Source organism: Vigna unguiculata, chromosome 2 (genome assembly GCF_004118075.2).
Source record: "Vigna unguiculata cultivar IT97K-499-35 chromosome 2, ASM411807v1, whole genome shotgun sequence".
NCBI lineage: Eukaryota > Viridiplantae > Streptophyta > Magnoliopsida > Fabales > Fabaceae > Vigna > Vigna unguiculata.
Window position 1 is genome coordinate 31571637 of NC_040280.1, and position 21000 is coordinate 31592636.

General features: G+C 30.7%; 2 protein-coding genes across 3 annotated transcripts; one reads left to right on the plus strand and one right to left on the minus strand.

Moving 5' to 3' along the window:
* Nucleotides 1-2035: 2035 nt before the first annotated feature.
* On the minus strand, nucleotides 2036-8522 carry LOC114174335 (anaphase-promoting complex subunit 8). 2 transcript variants are annotated; one of them, XM_028059172.1, is made up of 4 exons: nucleotides 8311-8522; nucleotides 7862-8160; nucleotides 2397-3647; nucleotides 2036-2312 (listed from the first exon to the last, which is right to left on the minus strand). In XM_028059172.1, the coding sequence occupies exons 2-4, from the start codon at nucleotides 8006-8008 to the stop codon at nucleotides 2214-2216; spliced, it is 1497 nt and encodes a 498-aa protein (XP_027914973.1). In that variant the 5' UTR covers nucleotides 8009-8160; nucleotides 8311-8522; the 3' UTR covers nucleotides 2036-2213. The 2 variants fall into 2 exon arrangements, with proteins under 2 accessions (XP_027914973.1, XP_027914972.1); XM_028059171.1 differs by having other exon boundaries at nucleotides 7862-8168.
* Nucleotides 8523-13756: 5234 nt separating this feature from the next.
* On the plus strand, nucleotides 13757-15848 carry LOC114174107 (protein DETOXIFICATION 49-like). Its single transcript, XM_028058865.1, has one exon. The coding sequence runs from the start codon at nucleotides 13850-13852 to the stop codon at nucleotides 15467-15469; it is 1620 nt and encodes a 539-aa protein (XP_027914666.1). The 5' UTR covers nucleotides 13757-13849; the 3' UTR covers nucleotides 15470-15848.
* Nucleotides 15849-21000: the final 5152 nt, after the last annotated feature.

Consider the following 21000-nt stretch of genomic DNA (forward strand, 5'->3'; position numbering starts at 1 on the left):
TCACGTTTTACACAAATAACTATTTTGTCAAAGTGCAAAACATAGAGTTCTAAAATTGGTAAAAGCCTAAATATTTAAGAAAAATATTATAAGACGATGAAATAGAAAAGTGAAATGGGAGCAGTGAAACATTAAGTATGAAAAAGTGAGAGAAGAATGCAAAAAACATATAAGAGAAGGATAAAATGTTAGTTAGGGTTAATGTTCAAAATATCAGTTGGGTGGAATGTGAGGTTTTAGAATTATAGTGAAGGTGATAAGGTGGGACAACGAGAGCAAGGCGACATGGCCTTATATAGTAGTGACGAGGATGAGAAGTTCACGATCATTGTCTCAATGTTGGTGATTTAATTAAAAACTGGAGAGTGCGCGGTGTTTAGGATAAGTTGCCATTGAAGAAAAATGAGAAAATAAAATACATAATTCAGTTAGTGAACAATTAATAAATAGAAGTTCAGTTTTTTAGAAATAAACGGTTTAAATTTAATTTTTTTTACTATAATATTTTTTTTATTAAAAATAGTTTTTTTTCTACCTTAATATAATACAACTAATTATAGTTAAGTTTAGTTAGATTAATTTTGTTCATCTATAACAATATATAAAGAAAATATTCTCTTTTGTGTCCATATTTCGTTATTCCAATTTTATACATAATTCAAATTGCTACATAATATTTGTTATTTGCATATATATATATATATATATATATATATATATATATATATATATATATATATATATATATATATATATATATATATATATATATATTAACAATACTATTTATTTATTGTTAAATGCAGGGAAGCTGAAACACATCCTAGACATCAATCTTTATTTGGCCTCCTAATTAAAGAAATGTTTAAGTATGTAAATCTATGATACTTTCATTTACAATTTTTTTCTACATCATGTATGTAATATTTCAGTTTTTTAATGAATGTATATTTATAGACATCTACTAAAATAGTTTGTATATTTATAGACAACTACCATTAACTCCATCACATTCAGATATAGCTCATTAACCCCAAATCTTGATCAAATGTATTAATAATTTATGTATACCCATCATAATTGTCATTGATTATTTGATATTATACATATAGATACATAAAAAAAGCGAACACACATGCACGACAACACCTATGTTTTTGCTAGTATATATAAGGATGATTCCTTTTTTGTGTCCACATTTCAAAATTTCAATTATACCCTTTAAAATATAATTATTTATTAAATTTTTAAAAATTGACCGTTATTTTTACAATTTTTTTTGTAAAATGCTTCTTTTTTATCAATCATTATTCTCTCATCTTTTCTTATATATTTTACTTTATTTTCAATAAATATAATTTTATTTTATATATTAATTTAATAACATCACAATATCATCATCTACTAATATAATATCATATATATTTAAAAATATATATATATATATATATATATATAGAGGTGCGATAACACCTGTATTTATATTAGTAAATCTAAAGAAAATGATGTGTTTGCCAAGTGTTTCGGTAGATATGTTCCGATTTTGGCACTTTGATTCAGCACTTGAGCAAGGCTCATAAGTCACGGTTAAAGATGAAATAAATAATGTCTTTGCGGAGGTTTCACGTGTCATCCTCGTGTATTATACAGATATAGGAACTATGCAATCAGGTTCTATAGAATTCCCACATGCATTTCTCATAAGTGATGACGAAAACGAGAATATCCTCCCAGAATTCAACCCCTCCTAAGACAAAATTCAATCATTGAAAATGCCACGCAGATATCAAAATTCGACTCTCCAGATAACTGAATTCCAACCTGCAACAATCAATTTTTCTTCCCTTCCTCCACAAGAGCGCAACAACAAAAAGAAAATTACAAAAGTTCCCAGAATTCAGCGAGAACCGAATTCCGGATGGATTTTCGTCATTGAAGATGCCAAACGCGATTGCGAACCAGAGACCAAATTCTCTGCTGCGACAGTGATCAGTGCTAGTGTGAAAAATAAAACGACAATGTGGATGCCAAAAAATGAAACAAGTGAAAACAAGGGGAAAGCATTGTGTAATGTGGATGCCAAAAAATGAAACAAGTGAAAACAAAATAGAAGATGGGAATTAAGATTGAATAATTTCCTTGTTTTCCGATGGGATGGGTTTCGATTTCGTCTATACAAAAACTCATAACTGCAGAAAAACATCAGTGGTTGGTCAAAAGGGATTAGGAGGAAAATGCTCAACATCCATGGAAGGGAAACCAGACTGTACGGTTCGCATTCCTCTAAGTATACTCTTTGCTGTTTCTCTCTCCTGTAAAAAATAATTAAACCATTTAATGATTTTAGAAGACCAACCTGCTTCAAATTGAAAGTTGAGTAGAATATTTAGACTCACCGGGCCAGTATAATCCAGAAGACGTGTACAGTACACCTCAGCTTCTTCAAACTTTTTCTGTGCTCTGTAATATTTTGCAAGATAGAGCAAAGCTTCAACCATTTTAGGCCCTTCCCTCTCTTCAGATTCCATCCTCTCCAAGTCCTTTTTGTAGTAAAATGCAGCCTCTTCAGGTCGCCCCAGCTCCGAAAGAAGTCTTGCCAAGTTGTGCAGTGCAATTGCTTCCCTGTCATTACAATTTGCTGCTCTTCTGTAACACTTAACTGCTTCATCAAGCATACGAAGTTGATCAGTTTCATAGCACTGTGCCATAGCAATCCACAACCGAGAATCATTTGGCTGCAAGAATACAGATTTTTTGAAGTAATGAAGCGCATAGAGAGGCATTCCCATCATCTCATAAGCCTGTCCTAGTCCATACCAAGCTCGATAATCACGTGGGTCAATGTCTACTGCCCGACGATAGGCATCTACAGCAGCAGGAGTGTTTTTCATCTCAACAAACTCATGTCCCATAAGTGTCCAAGCTGATAAGAAATTTTTGTTCAATTTAAGTGCTCTCCTAAAATATACAACTGCCTTTTCATGCTGCCCTTTTAAACTGTAATAATTTCCAATAATACAACAAGATTCAGGTCTGTATTTATCAGTCAAGAATACTCTATGGGCAAGATAACTCAAAGCAGAAAAACATTCCTTAGCATAAAGCACGTTGGAGTACATGTCCATGTCTTCTACTCTGTATGGATCATTACTAAGCAGTTCTTCAAATATTGCTTCAACTTGATCAAATTCTCTCAAACTGTACTGGGCTTTTGCAATTTGTGCCTGTATGTAATTACTATTACCAAAGGTTCCCAGCAGGTATTCATATTTTGACAGAGAGTCGTTGTGCATCCTTAATTCTTGGTAAACACTGGCAAGGAAAAAATCCTTCATCCAATGGCTATTGAGATTAAGACTATTCAATATATCAACTGTTTTGCATAAAGATTGCAGCTCAGTCCAGACATTCCAGTTCCAAGGGTAGCTATTCACAGATTCCACGAGAACTGTACGTGCAAGGTTCTCGCTGCCTTTCTGTTTGAGCACAAGACCATATAAGTACAAACCAAAAGGATCAATTTTACCATTATTGCGTAGTGTTGACAATTCCCTCTCCAACGATACTAATTCACGATTGACAGCATCACTCTTACCCAGAGGCCCCTCAAGTTCTATCATTTCTTCCTCTTTTCGCTTTTCTCCAGCCTGAATAAAGTAAAAGAAAAATGAAAAATATGAACATGGAACGATGTACACTTGCTTATTTTAATTGAGTTTCTCTAAATACAAAAGAACAAATGATGCAGATCATATATATATATATATATATATATATATATATATATATATATATATATATATATATATATATATATATATATATATATATATATATGTAAGGATTGATTAGGCAGAAAAACATACGATTTTGTTTTTGGAAGAAAAAATATAAGATCTTGTTCTCAGAAAAAAAACTAATATAAAGTGTTTCATTTTAAGAAAATCCTCCAAAAATAATCGAGTGGAATAACAGATGTACAATGTGGAATCAATGTTACATTAAGCATAACCAAATGTATGTAGTGTTCATGGCTTGCAGGTTTCAAAAACATATTTAAGGGTATTAAGCTTATCCTTATTGAAGAAAACACACCTTTTGCAAAGAACTCATTCATAAATGTGAAATTGCAACGCCAGTTCATCACAATGTTTTAAATCCCCAAAAGTGGCCAAAGATACTATAGTGAGATAGCATATAGTACCTTGCTATGAATAGGAGCATCATCAACTGGAGGATTTAAAAAGCTTGCTACGAGTATGCAGATTCAACAGAGCATGGGCAGATTAGCCAAGGTGTTTGAGCATGAGGAAGCCATCTTAAAGTGTTCTTTCCTATTTCTTGTTTGTAAATACACTAGCATAAATTTAGTATTTTGTTTAGTTAGTAAAATTAATAACTATAGTATAATAAAATTAGTATGATAGAAAGTGAGCTGTTCTATTAAAATAAAGAAAATCAATTTTGATTTGAGGTCAATCTAGGTTAGGCTGTGCTGTTTCAGTTTCACCCCTTGCACATTGAGGACAATGTGTGATTCAAGTGTAAGAGGGGGTTCAAGGAGTCAAAAATTTTGCACTTTTGCTGTTTCTTTTTGCAATTTTTAGTTGCTGATTGCGTGTTTGCTGTTTTTAGAAGCTTAGGATTTGATGTTTTAGTATTCTAGTTGAATTTCATTTGCTGTTTTCCTTCTAATCTAGTAGAAATCATCTAGAGTATTTTGATAAAACCCTTGTCTAGCTATCCTGTTCCAGTTTCTGTTTTTCCTTTTAGTTTCAGTAGTAGAGTTTTGTCTTAGCTTTACCTTGTAAGTTTGAAAGTGTCTATATAGTCTCTTTGATATTTTAGATGTTAGTCTCTTTTTGTTGTTTTCTGCTTTTAAAACTTTTTACAAGCTGTTTAGAGTCATTTTTTGTTGATTTGTTGTTTTCCAGCATGTTACTTGTTGATTTGTCATTTGATGTTGATAAGCTCTAACTTGTTTTGAGTAGTTCATTCAACAAAAAGTACATTAAGTTATCATGAAAAACTGGTTTAGATCAGTTTTGACAAAAATTTTAACCAAGTGAGATTTTGAGCCTTATTTCTCTTCGTGTGTGATTTCAGTTATGATTCTAATACTCCAGAACTTGCATTGACCCTTCCTGACGTTGCTTGTTGTCTGCACTTTTGATATGATCTAGGTCATTTTTGTTTTAAGGCCACTTAGCTAAATAGCCTACATTAAACAGATTTCCATCGCACCAAATTTTGAGTTTGATTAACTTTTTATTTCATGATTTTTTAGCACATTATAAGCCCTGGACCAGACAAACCAGTAATCACCCAACCTTAGAGTTGTGAGGGGCTTTGGAAGTGTTTTGGAAATCTAAATATTTTCATTTCCATCATAATGCATTTTGTTAATTCTGATTGACAAACCAAATTCATAACCATGAGCATTCAGTTTTCATCCTTGCATTATACTAATTGTGATTTTTGATTGAAAGCTGTTTTCTAGATGGTCTAATATGACTTTCATACTCCAAGAATTCATCATTGAGTACTTGGCAGTCAAGGTTGAAGGTTGAATGACCATGGTTGAATTTATTTCTCTGATTTCTGAAATCACCCATTTCATTCTATTCACTGTTTACAAATCTTTTTACTGATTCTAATTTCCAATTCTGTTTTGCATTCAAATATTAATTCTTAATCTGATTTCGTTTTGTATATTGTGCTTCATTCTCTAATTCAATTTTTAATTCAGAATTCAGTTTGATTATAATGTTACTTAATACAGTTTTGATAGGTAATATGGTCATTTTCTCATTTTCAGATTCTAGCATTAGTTCATATTAAACTTCAGTTGCTGCATTCTTTGTTTAGTTTTTTTATCATTGTATCAGAATCATGTCTCTGCATTCTGTTCTAGGATTAGTTCTTAGTTTCCAGTTCTTACAAGTTTAGAAGTTAGGTTTTCAGAATTTTAGGAATTAAATTCTGCACTTGTTCTTTTTGATGGTTATCGGTTTTAATGCTCAATTAGCATTGTTTTAGAATAGTTTGCATGTTCATATCATGAATCAATTTATAGAAGTGCATAAGAACACATTCTTCATAGCAGACCACATGAAATCCTTTACTGTCAGAACTGATAGTTTGTACCATTTGTTGTCCAATTCAGGGTTTTGATGCAGATTTCATAATTCTGAGTTGTTTAGTAGTTTTTAATTCATATCGTGCATAGTTTTATTGATTCAAATATGTTCCATTAATTTACATTGCATAATTCAAAGTTTTAGTTCATAGAGACATTTTGTCAAACAGCTTGTGCAGTTTTCTGTTTTCAGTTATGACTTTTATCAAACAGTTTTGTTTCTCATAATTTTACACAGTTTTAGTTATAATTTAATATCAGCGCATATTTCTTTACACTTTGCATTGTATTCTAAGTGTTAACATCTATTTTTCATTCATCATAACTCATTTTATAGATAATTTGCATTCTGTTCTCACTAAAAAGCCTGCATACTGTTTTAAATATAGGTTCTGTTCTGGTTTTAGTTTCATGCACCACATTCATACCATTCTTAGGATACTTCTCCTTTAAATAGCCTTTTTACATTCCACATTCCTCAAACAGTACATATCTTGGTCAGATTGCAGATTTCTATACTTAAAGATTGTTATTTCCTTTGATTGATATTCATGGTCCACCCTATACCACATTAGGAAGACTTTTTGGATTTTGCTTCAACTTGAATGCAACTATATGCTTCAACAATAGACATGAGGAAAAGACAGAGAAAAGTGGGTGACACATGTAGGTAGAGAAGAGAGATTATGACTAAGAGTATAGAAGTAAGGAAAAGGTGAAATAATGAGTGGTCATGGCCTGAGGGAAAAGAAAGATCATTTTTGCATGCACAGATTTGCACAAAGAATAAAGAAGATTTAGGGTGTTGACAAACGGGGGAGGACACGCCACAACAAATTTTTAGTATGATACATGCACACTTCCACCCAAGATTCAGTGCAATGAATCAAACAATAGATGTGATTTATACGATTTTGAAAGTGATTTGAACAATACAAGACCAACTCAGAGAAAAAAACGAGTGTTGCAAAGATTCAAACAGTGGGGGTAGTAGAATCCTATGATATCGGACAATACTTATGATTCTGAAATGGACAATCGAATGATATATAACAAGGGTTTTTGTTATGATCACAACTATCCTTTTGTTGAAAATGTTGATCACCATCCACTGATCACTGTCTCTAAATATTTTGCATTTCTCTAAATTAATTATTTTAAATTTTATATTAACATACCATATCATATCTTTAAATTTTAAGAGTTTCCTATACCTCTATTGTATACCTTTATCTTTGTGGTATGATAACAGTGTTGTAAAAGGATGAAAAAAAAATGTAAGAAAATATCTCCAAAAAAACAAACTAATCTATTGCATATGAGTGCATTGCCACCTACTAATTGCAATCTACTCAGAGGATACTGCACATATTCAAATTGAAATGGATTTTGTCATGAAATTGAACAGAAATGCATGTACTCTGTCATACTTGTATACTTCCCCTATTTTCTCATAAACCTTTTGTCTGTATTAGTGTGCACTTATGGAATTACATTCATCAGAAATTATTCCTTGGCAAAAAAAAAACATATGAAATGAATAACCTATCAAATTATCTTCGGTACTAAAAAAAAAAAAAAATATATATATATATATATATATAGGGAAGAGTGCATTGAAATCCGGAATGCATCAGAAGTTTCACTACATGCTAGCACATAAAATCCTACAAATTACTATGCACATTCAGTACAAAATAAAAGAAAGAACACAGAACTGACCAGATAGAGAGCATAACAGCGCAAGAATACCGACTTTCTTCCATTTTGATCACGAAGAACATGAGCGGCTCGCTTATACTCTCGGCAATCAAAATAAGCCTTTGCCTGAAGGTAAAAATCATCATCTACAAGCCCGTCTTCCTCCATCACAGGTGTGGCAACATACGAAACACCAGCGATTGGGGTCACAGTGACATCATGAGTCTTGTACTTCCGGCGAATGCTTGAACTCCCACGCTGAAATCTGGTGTTCGAAGGAGTGAACTTCACAGGGTCGTGCTCAATACCCACCAACTGTTCTGCTGCCCTGAAACCACATCTTCATCAGAAACAAACCACCCATTCGCGGAAATGACGTAGAAAAGCAAAGGGAAACTTCAAAAATTGAAACTCAAATGTCTGGTTGAAAACCCCAAATTTTCTTTGGATTAGGGTTTCTGTTGAGATACCATTTGGAAGCAGAGTAGAGACATCTATCGCTTAGTTGGCGAATCGCAATGCGAAGTTCGCTTCTGCAACTCTCTTTGGAACTCATCGCCTTCGACTACACTCAAAGTAATGAAATCGCGCCCACTGTGTTTTTTCAAATTGTTGTCTTCTTTGTCTTTCCTCTCATTACTTCATTCCTTCCTACTATGCTTCTAATATTTCTCTTTTTCTCTCTCCCTCTCTCTTTTCTTCAATTTGTATATAAAATAAAAAATCTAAATTATGTGACTTCTTTCTAAAATAAAGTAAATAAATTATTTTTTTTGTTAATTATATTTTATATATTTTATTTCTGGAAATTAAAATGAGTTGGAGGGAATTAGAAATGATGCATTAATTAGAGGGAAAAATATATATGAATTAGCATGTGATATTTGAAATGCGTGACTCCCTTTGTAATTAATATTTAGACACTATATTTATAATAATTTACATCGATAATTTACCAAAATTAAACTATGTTAATTCAATTAAAGCATGTAATAATAAATTTACTTATTTGTGTGTTACCTCTATTCTTAAATATGAAAAATACTTATTTTAACATCAATTGTCTCAAATATTAAACAGAACATTTAATGTTTTTAAAAACTAAAAAAAAATACTTCAATAAAAGAAAACTTTCTTCACTAAACTAATGTGTAGTAAAAAAATTAAAAAAAAAACAACAAAACTCAAATATTTATCTGTGTATGTCATATATCAAAGACATCATATTCATATTACATTCCATTCAACCAATTACATAGACACTTGTGTTAAAAAAAAATGACTCATACACATTTACGAAGAAATGAATTGATTGTTTTAAAGAATACTTAAAAAGATACCTACTAAACCAAAAATACACCAATAATCAGGTTAACAATATGTGCTTCATCTAGTGGACCAGTCTATCGATACGTCAAAAAACGCTAGACGGACAAAGACATTGAGTCTACTAACCCACAAGAGTATGGTTTGTAGAAGCTTGCAATCCATTGGTCCGTATAAAAAAAAAAAAACTTACACTTGTGTATATCAGTTACTTCCTTTATGGACTTCTAATGAACATTCTAAATTTTTGTATAATTAAAAACGACAAATATTATATATTTTTAAATGTGGTAAATTTGAATAATACATCGTCTATAAAAGTACAAATATGAATATGATGAAAATATTAAATTATTAATTTATCATTTAACTTTCCAAAGTATTTACTTAATTTTATAAACTTGTTAAAATTTTCAATTTGTTGAACATTGAAAGCTTTATCATAAAATTAAAAAAAAAAATTGATCAAAGACCCACAGACTTGCACTTATGCGAGACAGACCAAATCTTCAATCAATACTAAAAGTATGGGACTAACTAAATATGAGACAAATCTAAACGGACCGAACTAACTCATATTATCATCTTACCAATAACTTGTAAAATATTATTCGAGATAGAAAAAAGAAAAATAAAAAACAATGATTCCTACCTACACTTGTCAATTTCCCTTTAATTGAATTATTTATAAAAGATCAAAGCACATTTTCTATACTAAGAAGTTTTCTTTGCACTCACATAAGTTCCTTTCTTAAAATTCATATTTGATTAAGAACAATATTTTTTTTTTAAACAAATTAGTTGTAACTGCCTATTTTAATTGATTATATTTGACCTTAATCGATTATACTGTTTTATTTCGAACTCGAAAATTAAAATAATTTTAGACCTAATCGATTAATATTAATCCTAATAGGTTAATTGTAAATTGATGTGTTTTAAGAATAATCCTTTAACGTAATTGATTCATTACAAAACATCTTCAAATTCATTACAGAACATCTTCAAATTCAGTTTTACTCAAACTAATTGATTATTTTAAAATTTAATCAATTATATTTCCAAAGTGTCTAACATATGATTTTTCTCAATTGATTTTCTGTTCATCCATTCAATTAATTTGTTTATATATAAAAAAACTTTCATCTTTTAAAATAAACGGAAGAGTAGAGAAATTCACGATAAAAAAAATCAATCATTCTCACTTTCATCATAACACATTTAATATGTTTTTTCAATTTCAATCTCTCCCTCTCTTACATAAGATGATGTAGTATAACATGCAAAAACCCAAAAAACTGTCAAATTACACTTAACCTATAAATTTGAAATTATTACTTATATATTCGATATTGGTCATAATTCACAAGAACATTTTGTAGTCTTAGTAATAAGGAGAGATTTACAAATTATTCGGGTGTGAGATATTACATTGTTCTAAGAATCTTAGATGTTGTCGGAGTAAACAAGAGCATTATAGTGCGTCATAAATTATTATCCAAGACTTATACAATTTGAATTCCATAAAAACATTCAATGACCCAAATCACATAACACTTATCAAATTTATAGAACTGTATCTATCACAAAATAATTACTATAGTATACCATTACAAATTTTGTGTAGTACGATATTAAAATCTGTATAATTTTTAAATAATTAACAAAAATGGAGTGTCTTGAACATTAATAAACTATATTAGAACACATACAACATGCTAATTAAATTTAAAATAAGTCTTAAATATTAATATTTTAAATGGAATTATTTTTAAGAATTTTCATTTACATTATGGTTTGATTTTTATCATTAATGAAATGATGTGAAAATTATCAAAAAATCGTTATTTTTGTCTTTTTATTTTCAATTGAGTGATCAATATGTTTATTTCATTTTCAATATTTTCCAACTCATTGATTAACTCATTTTTTAAAAGAAAAAATGAAATTGATAGATTAATCGAAATAGATTAAAAAAGAAAGACTCAAGTTGATAAATGAGTTAATTGGAAACGAAAATTAATGAAAAATACTTAAATAAATATTAAAAACACACTCAAAATTTTACAAAATGAAAAACTTTAACAAATACTTAACTAGAAATACAAAAAAATATATACATTTCTTAAAACTTAATTAACTATAGTAAAAATGAAACTATAATACTTATCATGATGATCTGTAAGTATAAAATATCTTTTTTATGTCCATTCAATTTTTAATTGACATAAAAATTACTTATTGTATTGATTAATATTCTAACTAGCATAGAATAGAAAGTGAGTATGAGAATTAGAAAGTGAGAAATAAACCCTGTAATTCCTAAACGAAGTTCCATTTTTCAGAAATCTCAAACCTTGAGAATTCTCATTTCATAGCCCAAATGTCTAAAATACTCGTTCTTGAACTCAAACCCTGACGCTCATAATAAGGATCTTCAGGCAGTAAACTAAGGTATTTGATCTTCAATGATTTACATATTCAGATGCCTGTTCCATTTAAGTTTTGAACTTTAACATGATAAAAAATGTACAAACGATTGAAAATCCTGGTATGATTAAGTTTCATATTAAATAAAAATTAAAATGTTAACTATCATATAAGAATGAAGATATAATACTAATTTACAAAGTCAAGTGAAAAATTAACGTTTCCAATTCTAAAATATCAGAATTTGGAGTCACTTCATATATGAAGAAAGTGAGTTATTGGTGATTACGCGGTTCCATTTTGCCGACAAAGGCTTGTTGGTATTTAGCCAACATGTATAACACTAAATTTGAGGGACAGTGGTTTACGTAAATGATAAAGCAGTATAGTGGTTCACACCTGTAGCGAATGAGATAGACGATGATGTTTATTTGTCGAAAAATGTTTTTTTCTTTTACTAAAATTTATTTTTAGAGATATTTTTATCATTAAAATATTAATTTTGTATTTATAAAAAAATTCAAAAATAAAACAACAGATGTAAAAAGTGTGTAAAAATTAGCTGAGTGTGAAAATAAAAATAAGAATACTCTTATCTGTTTCCTTTAGTTATCTCTCCCATCAATATTAGGCAACACATGGCGTAAAAAATCCAAACACCTTATTCTTTCACCAAACTAAACTATTTCATACCTTTTTATTTTTCTACGCGCTACCTTATACGTGTATTACGTATTACATTATATATGTTTATCGGATCCGCTTCACAATTAATTTTCATACGTTTTTACTATTTTACTATTTTACTCTTCACACTCTTATAAATATAAGAATTTTTTTTATAATGAAAAAACTATCTCTAAAAATAAATTGTAAAGTAGTATATTTAGTGTAAGAAAACATTTTTCTTGTATTATTGTCTGATTGGAAAATTAATAAGTTTTGAAAAGGAAAGAATGAATTGATTGATCATATGGTATACAGTGGTTGAGAGAAAAGCCGCCGGAAAATTCATTTGAACCGAAATGCTTTGAAGACAGTGATCCTTGCCGGCTTGGCCAACTTGAGTAAACTATATTTCCATTTAATAATTTATAATTTATAATATATACACTGAGATTTGACCAAAAAAAAAAGAAGAAAAGCTTAATTAAAGTAGCAGTGGCAGTAGAAGACAAGGATAAGATAATTACAACGTGATTTTTGTGGGCAGGTGAGAATCATCCAATAAATTAGTCACAGATAACACCAAACTTCAAACCAATGAACACTCTGAGATAGAGAGAACAGAACAATCTCCACCGCACACACAATCTCCACATGCGTTGACTTTAAGTTTAGTTGAAATAATCACGACAGTACTAAGACATTCAAGGTATGTTTGTTTTAACATTTTTAATAAGATAATAATTTATTTACAAAATTTATGTGTTTAGTTAAAAAAGGGAAGCAGAAAAAAAAAGGAAGCTGTGGTTTTTTTCAGAAACAACTTACAGAGCTTTTTTTAAATCAGTTGTATTTTGTATTTTGCATGCAGTTTTTGAGAAGACTAGTGGTTACTAATTAGTGAAAATGAAAACATGAATATTCTGTGGCCGCCCAACTTTAGGACCAGTGGAAATTAGACTCGGTCTAATATAAAACCCCAACAAGGTCCTCTTCAACGCTTAATTCAAGTCAACCCCCTCATTCACTCGGTGCTTTTGATGTCGATCGCTGTTACTTCTATTATAATCAATTAATTAATTAATCAATTAATCAATTAATTGGGATTCTTTTTATAACTTTCTTACCTAATAATGCTCCGTGCAATGTCCAAATGTACACCACCCATACGCATTACATGATTATCGGATAATGTTTTATAAAAATTAATGTGCTTGCCAATCCAAAGTCAAGAGCACCGTAACTATTGTTAATGATTGGTCGTTATTCACTCCACAGAGAAACAACTCTAGTAAGAAAATTTAAGGGGAGAAAAATATTAGCTAAAACTAGAAACACGGTCCACGAAAGTTGAAATCCGTGGAAGGAATGAATTGTTGGTAAAGTGAAGAATCACAATCAAAATTGTACTGAGAGAGAAATGTGCACTCAATTGATTTAAATGAATATTATTATATTATATTCCATTTTCCATATACATCCAAAAATCTTCAAGTGACCCACTCCCTTTAAATACCTCTCCACACACACTAAATCCCCAACCAAGATTTTCTGATTTACACACAAACGCCAACTGAACCATACCATATGTCTGAGTTATCATCATCATCTACCTCCACTTTGGGTGAGAGCAATGAGGGCCATCCACACATGCACACGACCAAAATTCAGGACCCAGACATGTTATCCCTTTTGATCCCCAAAACCCCAACAACATTCGAAAAAAACCAAAAGCCCCAAGAAAGCACCCATTTTTCACTGGCCTTAAACGAGGCCAAAAGCATAGCAAACACAGCATTACCCATGGTGCTCACAGGTCTATTACTCTACTCTCGCTCCGTCATCTCTATGTTGTTCCTCGGTCGTGCCGGTGAGCTCGCCTTAGCCGGTGGTTCTCTCGCCATTGGATTCGCCAACATCACAGGTTACTCTATTCTCTCTGGCCTCGCCATGGGGATGGAACCCATCTGCGGCCAGGCTTTTGGGGCCAAACGTTTCAAACTTCTGGGCTTCGCCATGCAGAGGACCATTGTTCTTCTTCTTTTAACTTCAATTTTCATATCATTCTTGTGGCTCAACATGAAGAAGATATTGCTCCTCTGTGGCCAACAAGAAGACATCGCCACCCAAGCTCAATCCTTCATACTCTACTCTCTCCCTGATCTCGTCGCACAATCATTGCTACACCCTCTTCGAATCTACTTGCGAAGTCAATCCATAACCCTCCCTCTCACATACACCGCCTCTCTCTCTATTCTCCTTCACGTCCCCATCAACTACCTCCTCGTCTCTGTGTTCAAACTTGGAATCAAAGGCATCGCTTTAGGCGCTGTTTGGACCAATTTCAACCTTGTCTTTTCGCTGATTCTCTACATCTGGGTATCCCAGATATACAAAAAAACATGGACCCCTATTTCCTTGAAGGGTATCTTCTGCGGTTGGAAGGCGCTTCTGAATCTGGCAATCCCCAGTTGCATTTCCGTTTGCCTGGAATGGTGGTGGTACGAAATCATGATTTTACTGTGCGGGTTGTTGATCAATCCCCAAGCAACCGTTGCATCGATGGGGGTTCTGATTCAAACCACCGCTTTGATATACATTTTCCCTTCTTCCCTGAGCTTTGCCGTCTCAACACGTGTCGGGAACGAAGTGGGTGCGGAGAATCCTAAAAGGGCCAAACTCGCAGCACTCGTGGGGCTTTGTTTCAGTTATGTTTTGGGATTGTCGGCCTTGTTTTTTGCTGTTTCGGTGAGGCACGTGTGGGCTTCCATGTTCACACGTGACCGGGAGATCATTGCTCTGACGTCGACGGTGTTGCCCATCATCGGTCTCTGCGAGCTTGGGAACTGTCCGCAGACAACGGTTTGCGGCGTGCTGAGAGGAACCGCGAGACCGAAATTGGGAGCGAATATAAATTTGGGTTGCTTTTATATTGTGGGAATGCCCGTTGCGGTGTGGTTGGGTTTCTTCGCGGGCTTTGACTTCGAAGGCTTGTGGCTGGGTTTGTTGGCCGCCCAAGCCTCGTGTATGGTCACCATGTTGTTCGTGTTGGCTCGCACCAACTGGGAGGGTCAGGTCCAAAGAGCCAAACAACTCACATCGTATGATGCTACTGAGGAGGAACATGAACATGAACATAAACATGAACATGAACATGAACAGCAAGACAAATCCTCAACAGAGGAATGCTCTGATTCAAATGTTTGAACAATCATCATCACAGTGACATGGCGATGACGAGGATTCTTTCATATTTTGCATTCAATATATTTATTACCCGGACGGATTCTTTTTAGATTCTACTAATTTTCATGTACATTTTAGAGAAGAGGCAGAGCATAAACGCATGCACTCGTAGAACGACAAAGAACAAATGAATGTGTTTTGTTTCTGTTTATATTCAGTAATGGATAAATATTAATCACTGGATTGTCGACGTTGGCAGAGTTGTTACAAAAGAAATGGTACACTAACACTATCACTTCTAAACATGGAAATCGTGGAGCATAGTCTTAAAACATTGATTCTGTGCCAGTTGAGAACATGGCAACAAAAAAAAAAAAGGAAAAGTGAAACCCGTGAGACAGTGTTTGAAATGGTTACGAAGCAATTGTGTCAGTTTCTAGAAATGTGGTCTGCAAATAGGATTGTTTGTGGATTGCGCGTTTTAATTAGACATGGACTTGTGTCGGTTGGTTGACGACGAAAACGAGTGATCCACACTTTGATCACTCTGCTGACTCCTTCAAGTGACTCAGAAAAAGGATTCCATTCCACCCCTCAATTCTGACATGTTTTAATTCAAGAAAGGAAATTTACAAATTAGAATGTTCCACGTTTTATACCAAATGAAGCACTCTCTTCTAGGATGTTTCCTATAGAGGGGAAGCAAAAACTTTATGTGGTATAATTCTAAAATATTCCAAACACCTTTAGGTTTGGCAGGTATTTCAATTCACACGTTCTCTGTTCAAATTCGTTGTTCTTGTGCAATATTTCCTTTTTACAAAGTGGTTAGAATATAATATGCAAGTGACACTAGACTAAGATTTGACGAAAAGTAAAGAAAAGCTTAATTAAAGTGGTAGAAGACAAGATAATTACAACGTGTTTTTTGCGAGAAAGGTGAGAATCTTCCAATAGAGAAGTGACAAATATGCAGCCAAGTCCAAAGCAATGAATAGAGTTGGAACGTTGTAGTGAGAGCCAAGGAAGAATAATCAATCTCCACCGCCAAACAAACTCTCTGGGACGGCTATTGCTACATACTTTATCTAGTTTTTTCCGTGTCCCACTACCACGTATTTACTTTATCTTAATCATATTACTAATAAATTGATTGTCATTTTTAACGTACTTTTATTAAAAATTTAGGATGGCGGTGTCATCTATATATAATTTATTTTAGGTTAAATATGTTTTTAATTTTCTGTATAAAATTAAAATTAATTTTTATTTTAAATTTGATATAATTTGATTTATAAATTTAAAAAAAAACTAATATTATTATTTTTGATAATATTAAGTTTTTTATGTGTTAAATAATTGTTTCGGATACATGGACCTATCACGTATCTAAAACACTCAATTTGTTCTTATGCTCTTTCTGTACCAACTTTTACCGTTCGATTTTCTCTCCCTTTCTCCCTCTCGGTTGTCCAGATGATCGGGTACCTATCTATAAGGCTTGAATGCTGAAGATAGTTCAAGTCCATTGGGATAAATGTAATTAATTTGTAATAAATGCAAAGTAAAAGTTCTCACTAACTTACTTTGGGCTCCTATTTATGGTTTTTCACATGGGCCCGTGATTAAGATTTTCTTAGTGGTGGTCCAATTGCTTTTTAAACTTGACTAAAGACTTGTATTACTTTAATTTACTTTTAGCTTACTGATTTAGTTTTGGTGCAGTCGCTCAACCGAAGAGTCGTGCGTTCTGACTGAGGTTCCATAATTATGTTATGACGACAAAATTTCACTAGGATGAATTACGAAAGATGTTCGGTCGCGAGCTCCCTTAAATCACTCCGAAGAAATTGTCACATCAACAACTCAAGAGATTGTTCGCTTGTAGCGGACGGCCTTCGGCCGTTTAATCTTAGACCACCTGATCGATGGTCTGGTTGGAGATGTCGATAGGTCATACGGTACAATAATATCTCGTATTGGTTGAAATTTAAATAATTGAAATATTAATCTCAAATATTCATTAACACATAAGAAATTAATGTCATTTATTTAAATAGATTATATTTATTTATTTTTAAATTTAATAATAATTTTAATTTAACATCCAAGTTAAAGAATTAAAAATCTAAAAATATATTTAATTCTTTACTTAAATGAAATTTTATGAAAACGTAAAAGAAAAAGAATATTTTTGTTATCGGCATCGCATGCCGCCATTTTGAGAAGATAAGTAAAAAGGCGAAGATGTATTTTTTAGCCGCCCGACTATACCGTGGAAGTAGAAAGTAGAATTGGTCTAACATAAAAGGCGAAGAAGACCATCTTCAATGTTTAATTCAATTCAACTATCTCAACGACATGGCATTAAATATTCACACTTGGTTGTTTTTGATGTTGATACCCTCGTGTTTCTAATGTTGTACATTAATTAATTCAGATTCTTATATTATAACTCTGTTATCTAATACTCCATGCAATGTCCAAATGTACACCACCGATAGATTGGATATTGTTTTTGTTTTATAAAAATTAATATGCTTGGAAGTCAAAGTCAACACCCATGCGCATGTCTCATGTTTCTGTTGTATACGTAGCATTAAGTATTAGTAAGTAGTATTAACTTCATTGATAAAGACCTTTCATAGGTTGGGATTTCTATAGATTTTGACACCTCTCAAATGCACCCAACCAATGCTTCCCTTTATTGCTTCCGTCAAAAGAAAGTAAAAACACCATTGTCCTCAGATTTTATTTTTGAAAAATTATTGAGATAGACAAACTTTTAAAAATTTACAAAAGTGAATAAGCTGTACTAAGATTATGACGCAATTTTATTATGAGGAAATTATATAAAGGTGAACATGATTTTAGTTCAAATTACTTTTAAAGTTGGAATATAATATGAATTTAATTCAAAACATTTTAAACTCAATTCACCTTATTATAATACGACTTTTACCAAAATCAATTAAAGTCGTGTTATTTTGACACATTAATTGAACTTTTAAGTGACAAAAAAAGCCATCCCTCCTCCCAGTTTTCTTTATATTTATATAATTTAATATAAAATTTTAAATACATTTTTTTAAATTTTAATATTTTTAATATATTTATATATTTGATATTCTAATTTTTGTTTATACATCAATATCTATATATAAAGGAAAACTTGTTTTTATAATTTTACTTTTAAAAAAAATATTTTATTAATATTATCTTTTAAATGATTATTTGTTTAATTTGACCATGTTTTTTATTTGACTGTTTTTTAAACTTAACCATTATAAATGAAAATTAATTATAGTAAAATTATAAAATTTTTTGTATTTAATTTTATAATTATAATTTTATTATTTTTTATTATCATAAAAAAGTAAATACAATATTTTTATTAGTTTATATAAAAATGTTGGGATTACTCTTTTGTTTCTTATTTTCATTCAAAAATATCAAATTAGTCCTCAAATATGTTTCTAGTCTCACTTTGATCCTTATTTATTTAAAAATGATGCAATTTAGTATTTTTTTTATTAAATTTCTTGAATTAGATCAAGAGTTTTTTTTATTAAAATTGAAATTGTCAGTAAGGATGATTTTTTTGTTAGTATAATTGACATAAAACTAGTATTAATTTTGATGAAAAAATTTTATTCCATTTCAAAAAATTTATCAAAAATGATCAAACGTCTCAAGTTTTAAAAAATTAAGACCAACTTAAACAAAAAAACTAAAAAACCAACTTAACATTTAAAAAAGAAATTAATAAAAATATAATTCAATTAATATTTTAATACTCCAAAATATTAGTTAAAAATATGTCACAACTTTAATTTAAAATATAATCGATTAAAGTCGTGACAAACGATTTTAACTTTAAAATGATCCGTATTAAAATAATGTCAAGATGACATAACTTATTTATATTTGTATTTTCTTAAAATTTTATCCATTTCAATAAACTATTTTGAAAAACTGCATAAAGAAGTGTTGCTTTTGCCCAAATGAAGAGAAATTTTTTATCGATATATATATATATATATATATATATATATATATATATATATATATATATATATATATATATATATATATATATATATATATATATATATATATATATATATGGTTATATCTCATCTCATAATTTTTTAAACTGGAAGGGAAGAAAAATATGTTAGTTGAAGTTGGGAGGGTAGTGAATGAAAGTTGAAATTAGTTGAAATTGAAAGTTGTATTTTTAGAGGGAAATGTAGATTCAATGTTTGATGGTGTGTTGCACACGGTTTACTCTAACTAGTGAAAAAAGTTGGAGCAATGCACATTAATAAGTTTGGAATTAATAAGGTGGACCCTTAATACTTCTACAAAACAACTTCCTCTCAATTTTTGGATTCAACTTTCAATCAATCAACTTTAATTCTATCAACATTGTTTTTTCTATGACTACCAATTCATTCTGTTCGGTGATCATATTCAAATTGGTCTAATTCAATGAACCATTCCATCGACATATTACATTATTAAATTGTCGATTTTAAAAAAAAACTAAGCTGATTTAGTGTAATAAAGATAAATATGTAGAATAAACTTTGTTTTATTTGCTAAAATTAATATAGAAAATAAAAACAAGCAATTTAACTAAAAAATTAAGTCAGCAAGTTAAATTTAACTAGCAAAAAAAGTAATAATATAAAAAAATTAAATAGACCATTTTCACTTTTTTTTTTCTATAACTGGAAGACAGACATAGTTTCTTTTTTGTTGATCTGATTCATGTGAAACATGACAAACTCATTATTTCTTATTTTTGCACCATCTTTCTAAATCATTTCAATATTTTTATATTGATGTTCCGTTTATTTAAATATCATATAATTATATTTTTAAAATAATCTTTTAAGGAATAATCCAAATAGTTAAAAAAATACCATTACAAAACTTTGCAATCATCATAATCTTAAAGAACTCGGAAACCGATAGCTAATAAAAATATTACTTATTCAACAACGAACCACAAAACTAACATAAAATAATGCTATTCTATTGAAGTACTTGTCCAACTTATTGGTTGGAATATATTATAATACACAATTTATTTTTCTACATTTAGTTGTGGAAAAAAAAAATCAAATCATCGGATAATAAAAAAGTTATGATTGTATAATTTGAAAATTTGTTGATTGAATTTACATTTTAAAAATATATTTTAAACAGTGTAATCTGAAATATTATTCTCCCTTACATAATTCCAAATATGTTTTTAGTTTATGAAATTTAAACTTTTAATCAGACAATTAAAAAATTTAAAGCAAGAATAATTTAATCTTTCCAAATGCATGAAGAAACCATCAGAATGAAAGGAAATAATAGTCTTATAAAAGTGACACTTCATTGGTATTATTATTGAGGCCCAATAAAGCCCAAATTGAGGTCCAAAAATATTGAGCCTCGTTTGTAGAACTTTTAAAACATTAGAGTTAAATTGCACTTGATGAGAAAAAAACGATGGGAAGGAAATAATTTGTTTGGGGAGAGAAGCGAAGCATAGC